Below are 10,813 nucleotides of genomic sequence, written 5' to 3' on the forward strand. Positions count from 1 at the left end.
AGGAATGCCACCAGGTTCTCAGAGTAAAGACAAGAAAAATCCCCACTTGCTTGCAGCAGGGAGAGGGGAAAAGTAACCATTCTGAAATAAGACAGAGCATTCTGCCCTTAAGGAAAACTATTTCACCACTCCTAACCAACCCCGGGAAAGGGAAATACCCAACTCTAGCCTTCCTATCTCCCCTAAGGAGTGTGAGGGTGGAAGGAAGAAGCTGAGAAGCCGCAGTGAACGTCACAGCCCAGGGGCCCGGGCTCACTGAAAAACTAAGGCCTAATCATTGGGTTCTCCTATGATTCTCCTCCAAAAGCCCACAAACCCCCTCCAAATCCCACAGCAATAGGGATTCCATAAAATAACAGGGAGTGTAACTGAAAGAACTGCGCGGCCCAGACCTTATTTAAGTGGTCTCTAGAGAAACCCAAAGACAACAGAAGAGACAAAAACAAAAACACCGGAGGAAATTTTAGCCTCTGACACGTACAATTACAGCAAATGAGTACAGCCTAACTCCTAGTCAACTAAACATAAGGCCTCACACTAAAGATCTATTTACCTCAGTCTCTTTTACTGGATACATCATGTTCACCTTTCAAAAAAACTAGAAGGCATACTACAAGGCAAAAAGCACTGTCTGAAGAGACAAAACATCAGAATGAGACTCAGATATAGCAGAGATTTGGAATTATCAGACCACAAATTTTTTTTAAGTTCAGAGAGAAAATAAAACAGTGAAAACAGTGATTTGAACAACTCAAACACTATAAAATCAACCTCTAGAGGGTCAGTCATTGTTTTTTAACTCCAAAAATACGTAGCTCACAAATTTATCAGTACTTAAGTTGTAGAGACCTGCTTGTAAATTATATTTGCATACTTCTCCTTCTGAAATATTTCTTTTAAGTTCTCAATACCAGGATGAGTTATCCTAATACTTTGGTTAGAGTTGTTTGGAAGTAATGAAATTGGTGCTGGGAGTTTTCTGAAGTTCAACAAGAATGTAAAAGTGACAGATCTTCTAGTTCTAGCCCATTTTGTAAGGAAAACACTGAGTCCAAGAGAACATGTGATTTGCACAAGGTTATACTGAGACAGGAAGGGAGCAGGGCAAAACCTTTAAAAGAATGACAAAACCATTGCAGACAGTACATAAACTGGTTAGAACCAACTAGGTCCAAGATGGCGGATGATTCCACTTCCACTAGATCTTGAGCCTCAGTATACGCTCATTGTAATACATCAGCACGCTAAATGACACACCCACAGGTGCCATAACAGTTCCGAGGCCGACCATAAAAGGAAAAAAGTGGATGGTGACCCAATTCCTGGAAATCCCCACCCTTTCCCCAAAATAGCTGGAATAATTCCCCCACTCGTTAGCCTATGAAATTACCCAGACCGTAAAAACTAAATGTTCCATATTTTGAGGCCTCTTGCCTTCTGAGATGGCCCACACTCTGTCTATGGAGTGTGTATCTCCCTGAATAAATCTGCTTTCACTCGTCTTGCTCTTGTATTCCTTCCCACATGAAGCCAAGGACCCTCACTTGGCAGCCCGTCCCAGGGACTCGCCTGAGACCTGGGATACGACCATCCACTCGGGCCCTATTTTTCCCGCAACAATACAACTTAGAAAGGAGCCATGAATGGAACATTTAGTTCTCTGACATGGTACCCTCATTTCATTATGCTACAGATGAAAAGAAAATATTTAAAATGTCATCCAATTCAGCAATAAAATATGTTTCAAAAGAAGCCAGCCATTCAATGTATGTTAAAATCATAATTAATTTTTAAGATAGCAGATTCCCACCCTCTAAAATTTTTAAATCCGTTGACCAGAAAAAAACATTCATTTAAAATGTTTTCAGTACTTGGAATTTTTTTGGTATTGTTTTGTATTTTAATAATGCATGCTCTTATAAAATTATTTCAAACACTAAGACAGATATAAACCCAAGTTCCTTTACCACAGCCATACTTCCTACCCAAATCTCCAGTTGCTGTTTTTTAAATTTTACACAAATGGAGTCATACAAACAACTTTACAACTTTAGGGCACATAATTTTAGTCTACAAATTTAACCTTAATTTTATATGCTACCAATGAATTAAAGGATATTAGTTACTGGTAACATTTTTAAAGCTTTCTTCTACATATTCTTTTAATATAAACAATCTGCTTTCATACAAATATTATCCTATAACCGGTAGTTGATTGACTTAAAATGCTAAAATAGTCCAGATTTAACTGTGCCCCAGTAGTCTGCTTCACTTAAATTGGATCCTCTAATTCAGTTAGCTTAATAAACATAAGTAAGATTACCTGTTTCATCATGGTAATTCACAGCTTCTGTCTCCATCCATGCATTATCAGTGTTCCGAGGATCATCAACATAACCTTTATATATCTATTTTTACAAGGAGACAGACCGAAAAAAAAGTGCAGGGTGAACAGGAATGGGTAGAGAAGAGCATGCTACCTTCATTAGAATCAGAAATATCCTGTTGCAAACAATGCACATTTAATTAACATTAGTGAACTGTACACTTAAAAATGGTTAAGATGGCACATTATATGTTATATGCTTTTTATCACAAAAAAAAGAAATGTAAATATTACAGGACCTTTAATGTAGCATTCCATACGCTTGTTTTACATTTCCCAGAGAGGGAATTCCCTGATGGTCCAGTGGTTAGGACTCAGTGCTTTCACTGCCAGAGCTCAGGTTCAATCCCTGTTCGGGGAACTAAGTTCCCACAAGCCACGCAGCTCAGCCAGAAAAAAGTCAATGTGAAAATGAAATTAAGAAATTAAGAAAACAGGGACTTCCCTGGTGGCGCAGTGGTTAAGGCTCCATGCTTCCAATGCAGGGGGCCCGGGTTCAATCCCTGGTCAGGGAACTAGATCCCACATGCATGCTGCAACTAAGAGTTCATATGCCACAACTAAGGAGCCCATGAGCCGCAACTAAGACCCAGCACAACCAAATAAATAAATTAAATAAATTTTTTAAAAAAAAGAAATTAAGAAAACAATTCCATTTACAATAGCATCAAAAGAATAAAATATTTTTTAAAATAAATAAATAAATTTCCCAGGGAACAATATTCTCAAGAACATTTTGAGGCAGCTTTAAAATTCATAAAACCCTCAACACCTAAGACTCTAATTTCAGAATTTAAGAATAGTCATATTTGGGCCATACGATTTTTTTTAAGAGTCTAAGTATTTTTGTGTTTTAATAACTTCTGTGATTATATTTTTAGACATGCAAAGATAGATTCTTCTAGTTAGAAATCTATAAATAAGGTTAGTTAAGACTAATATTTAAGCTATTAATACGTGAAAAGATTTGGATCCAGCCATCTACGACAAATGTGACCCGAAACCCAGACAGCATATTGATAGATAAATAATTAAGAAATCCTAATTCTAGAAAGAAAACAAAGCAATTCAAAGAAAAGCCAATAAAAAAGAAAAGAAAATCTACCCTTTTCCTTATTATTAGTGCACATATACCTTATAAAGTGATTTTTTTTTAATCACAAAGGGTATGTAGACAAAACAGACATGAGACTTAAATGGTTATGAACAAGAAAAACTCTGAATAACAATTTAAAATGTAAATGTCCTTTCAAAAAAGCTGAATTCATGCAAATTTTTTAAAAAAGAAAAGATTTTCCGTTAGATAGGTGAACTCCGTGTCACATTAGCTCACACCTAAAGAAAAATTAAGAGGAAAAAAGGTATTATAGTAAATGATGTAACTGGCCTAAAGTTGGACTATAAAAATTTAAGTAGAAATCTATTTACAGTGAAGAGCTACAATTTAATTTGTTTTTATGAACGTGTATTTCAAATATACAAGTATTTCACTTTATTCAGAAAATGATCTACCAGATTTCCAGGTGAACTTTAAGTAATTTTCATTAATCCCCAGGACTAAATCCTTCCTGGAAATCTTCATTTCTTACCACTAGATGTTCCTGGCTGAAGAGCTTGTGCAACTTTTCCTCTAATTCTCTCTTTTCAGCACCAGATTTCTGTAAGGAGTTGAGAGCTTCCTCACCAAATTCTCTTTTCAGTGTGGCACTAATCTTCTCTCCTGGATCCACCATCCCCTAAGAGTCATATTTTTGTTTAGAAAAAGTAATAAGCTTCAATTCAATCAATAGATATTTACTGAGTGATGCAGTGGACATATATTGCTCTATCTGCCCATAATCTTCTGTGCTATGTTCTTCTCTAAATCATTTGTTTCTAGTAGAAGCAGCTTAGCAGCGTATCCCATATACTCAACCATAGTCATTAGTCCAAAGTTAGTCTACGGTCAACTGAGCCAGTCAGACTCCTTTCCTGGTATCTTTCAAAGTCAAGCTATAGAAGGAAGGGATGCAGGCAAGAAAGAATAGAGCAAATTGATACTTTCCCCATTGGTCATTCCATTCCAGCCAAACTGACCTCCTCAATTCCTAGGATGTGCCAGACATATCCCAACCTTAAGGCCTTTGTACCTGCTATGACTTCTGCCCAAGATGCTTTCCCCAGATATCCATCCACATGGCTCACTCGTTCACCTCCTTCAGATCTTTACTCAAATGTCACCTTCTCAGGAGACCTTCTCTAACCACCCTATCGAAAATTGCAAACTCTCAAACACTTCCTAATCCCCTGCCTTGCTTTAGTTTTTTTCTTAATATTGATATTTATCACATTCTAACATTACGGTAACTTGTTTATGTTATATTATCTGTCTCCCGCAGTGGAGTGTGGGCACCAGGAAGACAAGGATGTCTGTTTATGTTGCTCTGCTGTATCCTCAATGTCTAAAATATTAGCTGACAAAAGGCAGATGCTCAAAATATACTGAGTAGATCAACGACTCTCAAAATTATATTAACGACAACAGTTCCCTGACTGATCAGAATTTCAAATGACAATAAAAATATAAGATCCTGTGATGATATCATTGTATTTTGCACTCAGCACTGAGTGAGGTTTGACTATTTGGCTCTTATAATTAGCCTAAGCTTTTGTCACAGTCAGCTACAACCTTCATTTTCATTCCATTTTACCCTACAAAGAAAAAAACCCATTCCTGCAGATAGGAGAATGTGTATATAAAGAGCCATCCTCTCATCAAACTATCTCCATTTCACAATATGGCATAAAATATAAAACCCACTACTGAACACATACACATTTTTAAAAGCCCCTTGAAATGTACTGCTGACGTGAACCCAATAGAAGTATACTCTTCCTGATGATATTATGAAAACTCAAAAAACTACAAGGAACAGTAATAGTGTTATCTTTTTAAAAATACTAAAAATCTTACCTTGGGCTTGGAGTAGGTGTTGAGTTCTGAGATGAAACCCAATATTAGTGAGTATCTACTATACCAGGTGCTTTATATGCTATCTCTAATAATCCTGTGAAATATATATGATTATTTTTAAAACAAAGGTCTGAACTCCATATCACTAGCTCAAAGTGCAAAGGTCAAAACACAAGCCCGGGTCTAACTCCAAAGTCCATGTTCTTTCCCAAGGGTTTTAGAATTAGACTCAGATTCTAACAGCTTTGTTGGATTATCCTACACTTGTCATTGACAATGATACTTCATTGCAAAAGAATCACTGGGGAGGAATGGAGAATAAATGAAGTAGAAAAGATCCATACACAATAACCTTGTAGTAAATAAAGCAACTAAAAAGAACTTACAACACTGATTTGACTTAATTTTAATGCTTACCCCTGGGATGGCCCATTCTCCACAGTCTTTCCTTTTTATTGCAACAAACTGTAAGATGTTTTTCCCAGAAATGGGATGGGTAATTTTATTTCCACTTCTGTCCCTTTTCCACCTATAACAGTAATGTAAGGTCATAACTGATTTAGAACAAAGACCAAGGTTCTATTTCAAGCTTAAGACAAAGCTATAAAGATATATTTTTCTTTATAACAGAGTATATATAAATTTACCTCAAATCAGCTAGTTTTGTAAAGAAATATTGTTTTGTATTAAAAATATTCTTTATTTAGCACTGTTACAAACCAAGACAAATGTCTACTTTCCATAAAGGATATTATAGTCTCCATAATAAAAATTCAAGATATAAACAGTTTTTACTACTTAAAGTAAAATTTATCAAAAAAAATTAAAAGCAGAACAGAATTTAAAAGAAGGGTCATAGGGTGGGATAGGGAGGGTGGGAGGGAGGGAGACACAAGAGGGAAGAGATATGGGAACATATGTATATGTATAACTGATTCACTTTGTTATAAAGCAGAAACTAACACACCATTGTAAAGCAATTATACTCCAATAAAGATGTTAAAAAAAAAACTATGTCATTTTCATTTAAGCAAACTGTACAAGCAGTATTACTCAGTAGCTATTTAAATTCCATGACTATTTATTGAATCATACTAAAAATGTCGTGTGAACAAAAGGAGTTTCCTCCGTATTAAGTGGGAAAAAGAGCTATCATGGACAAAGTCACGTCTTATTTTGCACGCATAAAAATGTAAAGGGAGACAGATTAAGAAACTACCTTAAAACTTTGGGTATACATTAAGTTTTAGCAAAGTGATAAGGGTTTTTTTCCAGCAAAAAAGGAGCTCATTAAAATCTAAATCACAAATTATTTTTCCATCATCAGGATTACTTCTTGTCACCATTCCTTCTTTGCATAGTAACATGCATATTATGTAAGTATTGACTAACAGCTAAAATCGCATTTGTTGATCTGTCTTAAATATCCAAGTAGAATAAGGTATACTTAGTTAAGAAATGATTTAAATTTCTTTATATGGGTCAAGATTTCATTTGAAATTCAAGAAATACTTATGCTTACAAGAGACTCTATTTAAAAAGAAAACAAATCCAGAGTCAGAGAAAAACTCTAAAGGGATTTTTGAAACTAAGAAAACTAAATGGTACAAAGATTCTTTGCAAATCATTTAATTAAGCTTGTGACAGTATAGCATTCATGTAATGCAAACATACTTTTGATTCTTTTCATTTTTTATATTGGGATATTCTAGATATTTAGCATCCTCTCATATCCCTAAAGAGTTATTATTAAATATAAAAGCATACCCTTAAGAGATAACAATTATGAGGCTAATTCTATATTTTCCCTTTTACTTACATTGGTATGTATACTCAAATGTCACAACTGTAGGCATTGGTCTAGATAGGTATGCATATCTGACTGCTTTGTATAAGTGCATCTCACTCAATTCTAGTTGCTACTACTGTTAGTTTAATAATTTACCCCTCCACCTCCAGCTTTTTGATAATATATTTTTTTGTGTTCAAAAATATTTAGCACTATAAAAGAGGATGCATAGATAATCGAAACTAGCCTCCTCAATATATTGATTAGAACTCTACAGCTCAAAGAAAGCAGTTACTTGAGCTGTGTTACTTGAGCTTGTTAGTAACAGTATAGAGACTAAATCCTCGATATCTTGTTCAGAACAGAATTTAAAAGAAGGGTCATAGGGTGGGATAGGGAGGGTGGGAGGGAGGGAGACACAAGAGGGAAGAGATATGGGAACATATGTATATGTATAACTGATTCACTTTGTTATAAAGCAGAAACTAACACACCATTGTAAAGCAATTATACTCCAATAAAGATGTGAAAAAAAAAAGGGTCATAAAAGTTTTTTTTTTTTTAATCCAAGGATCCTTTTTAAGAATTTTAAGTAGTGAAAAAGATCTGTAATATTTGCTTTTAACAGTTCGCCCTACGTTTTCAGAAAAGCAGATTATATGATACAGGTTCAGCTGGTCTCAAGAAAAGTGCTTCTCAATCTTTATCCCCGCTTTTGATAAAAGAAGTCTCACACTATCCTTTAATTTAATTTTATATTTCAAATTGAACTGCATTTTTTTAAAGCATCGAGGCGACGTTAATTTCAGAATGTGCTTTTTCTAACCACAGCCTCCTTCACAAAGATGTTGATAAATCTCCCCTTCGCCTTCCTACACTCACCACATCTACTTCCTCCTGCCGAATTTTAAGAATAGTTTTAATAGTCCCGTAGGCAAAGATAAAGATTTTGAACTTCCTGTACTAAACCAAAAAAAAAAAGCCTATGATCTAATCATCACTATGCATAAGACTCAATAAAATATACTAGTTTAGAAGACCTAAATAGACATTTCTCCAAAGAAGATATACAGATTGCCAACAAACACATGAAACGATGCTCAACATCACTAATCATTAGAGAAATGCAAATCAAAACTACAATGAGGTATCACCTCACACCAGTCAGAATGGCCATCATCAAAAAATCTAGAAACAATAAATGCTGGAGAGGATGTGGAGAAAAAGGAACCTTCTTGCACTGTTGGTGGGAATGTAAATTGATATAGCCACTATGGAGAACAGTAACGAGGTTCCTTAAAAAACTAAAAATAGAACTACCATATCACCCAGCAATCCCACTACTGGGCATATACCCTGAGAAAACCATAATTCAAAAAGAGTTATGTACCAAAATGTTCAATGCAGCTCTATTTACAATAGCCAGGACATTGAAGCAACCTAAGTGTCCATGGACAGATGAATGGATAAAGAAGATGTGGCACATATATACAATGGAATATTACTCAGCCATAAAAAGAAACGAAATTGAGTTATTTGTAGTGAGGTAGATGGACCTAGTCTGTCATACAGAGTGAAGTAAGTCAGAAAGAGAAAAACAAATACTGTATGCTAACACATATATATGGAACATAAAAAAAAAAAAATGGTTCTGATGAACCTAGGGGCAGGACAGATATAAAGACGCAGACGTAGAGAATGGACTTGAGGACACGGGGAGGGGGAAGGGTAAGCTGGGATGAAGTGAGAGAGTGGCATTGACATATATACACTACCAAATGTAAAATAGATAGCTGGTGGGAATCAGCTGCATAGCACAGGGAGATCAGCTTGGTGCTCTGTGACCACCTAGAGCGGAGGGAGAGGGAGGGTGGGAGGGAGACGCAAGAGGGAGGGGATATGGGGATATATGTATACGTATAGCTGATTCACTTTGTTATACAGCAGAAACTAACACACCATTGTAAAGCAATTATACTCCAATAAAGATGTTAAAAAATTTTTTTTGAATATAGTAGTTTAGATATGAGTGCCCAAATTTCTTTATATTGTGGCTGAATACCATATCTAACCCATAATTCCCCCCCAAAAGAGTTCATAGTCTAGCAGTGGAGCTAGACATGTATGTGAATAAACTACAAGAGTGACAGCTTGATGAGTACAGTAAATAGAAATGAAAGAATAATTGGTATAAGAAGACAACATCTGTTTTTAAGGATGCCAGAGAGAGGAAACAAAGTTATAAAATAAAATAATGTATTCAAGAAACTGAAAGTATATGTGGCAACATAAGCACCAGTGAGGGAAAGACAGATGGTGAGGCTGGAGAAGTATGCAAAGGATTCATCAAATTCATCTGCTTAGAGAGCCAGAGAATATTTGTTAAGCAGGGAAAAAGCCATTAGCAATTTGTATTTTAGAAAGCTCACTCACTTTGACAAAAGTTTGGAAGTTGGTTTGGAGGGAAGCAAGACTGGAGGCAAGAAAACCAGCCAGAAGACGGTTACCATGGTCCAGGTACAAGACGATGAGCATAGGACTGAAGGTAGAGACAGTGAACATGGAGAAAAGACAGATTTTACCTTTACTTTTTTCTTTTTTAGCCTTTACTTTTTAAAAGTCATTTATATAGCACTTATTATGGACCTCATACTGTTGTGCTTTAATGTATTTATCCACTTAAGCCTCAAAACCAGCCTATAAAGTAGCTGTATTATTGTTTTTATTTTACAGATGTGGAAAATGAGGCACAGAGAAGTAGATAACTTGCCTGAGGTTGCAGAGGAAAAAAGTTGTGTAAACCAAGATTTGAACCCAGGCAATCTGGTTCCAGAATCTGCGCTCTTTTTTTTTTTTTTTTTTTCGGTATGCGGGCCTCTCACTCCCGTGGCCTCCCCCGCCGCAGAGCACAGGCTCTGGACGCGCAGGCTCAGCGGCCATGGCTCACGGGCCCAGCCGCTCCGCGGCATGCGGGATCCTCCCAGACCGGGGCACGAACCCGCGTCCCCTGCACCGGCAAGCAGACTCCCAACCACTGCGCCATGAGGGAAGCCCCAGAATCTGCACTCTTAATCACGATACTATTTTACTTAAATTAAACAAACAGAGTTTACACTAATTAGGTAAGAGGAGGGATAAGGTGGCAAATGATGGTTCTGTCCACTCAGAAACGTTTACTAGCACCTACTACACCTCACGTGCAAAGAGCTGGGAAAACGAAGCCTAACACAGAGCCTCTGCTGCTCAGCCAGCCAGCCAGCCAGCCGGCCAGTCATGGCTAGAGCCCTGGGAAGAGAAGCTGAATACAGAGAGAAACTGCTAGGCAAAAAGGCAGGACCATGCAGATGATGAAAAGCTTGCATATAACATTTACATCCTCAGATTTTATCCTCAGTGGACTCATTTAAGGATTTTAAACAGAGTAGTTTCTTGTTATGTTTCTGTTAGTACCAAATACATTGTCACTAAATTAAAAACAAAATTTCTTGATACAACAGAAATAATATATCATTTTAACTAGTGAACCTCATTAACATTTATTAAATGCTAATGATATTCCTGTGTATGATTCATATTCCCTCCCTACTTCTGATGGTCCACACCTTCCTGTTTCTAACCAAACAGGAAAGAAAATCATACCGCCATTAACTTTTTATTTTTATTTTTTTTAATTTTTTTTTTTTTT

The 10,813-nt window shown here is 36.3% G+C and overlaps 1 protein-coding gene across 1 annotated transcript in view; it reads right to left on the reverse strand.

Moving 5' to 3' along the window:
* NUDT9 (nudix hydrolase 9) overlaps window positions 1-10,813 on the reverse strand; it is a 29,089-nt gene that overhangs the window by 2,466 nt on the left and 15,810 nt on the right. The window contains exons 5-7 of the mRNA XM_007450691.1: window positions 5,757-5,868; window positions 3,976-4,122; window positions 2,324-2,408 (exon numbers count right to left, since the gene is read on the reverse strand). Of these exons, the coding sequence (XP_007450753.1) occupies window positions 2,324-2,408; window positions 3,976-4,122; window positions 5,757-5,868 (344 nt within the window). The remainder of the gene's footprint in view (window positions 1-2,323; window positions 2,409-3,975; window positions 4,123-5,756; window positions 5,869-10,813) is intronic.

The sequence above is a fragment of the Lipotes vexillifer genome, unplaced genomic scaffold, assembly GCF_000442215.2.
Source record: "Lipotes vexillifer unplaced genomic scaffold, Lipotes_vexillifer_v1.1 scaffold34, whole genome shotgun sequence".
NCBI lineage: Eukaryota > Metazoa > Chordata > Mammalia > Artiodactyla > Lipotidae > Lipotes > Lipotes vexillifer.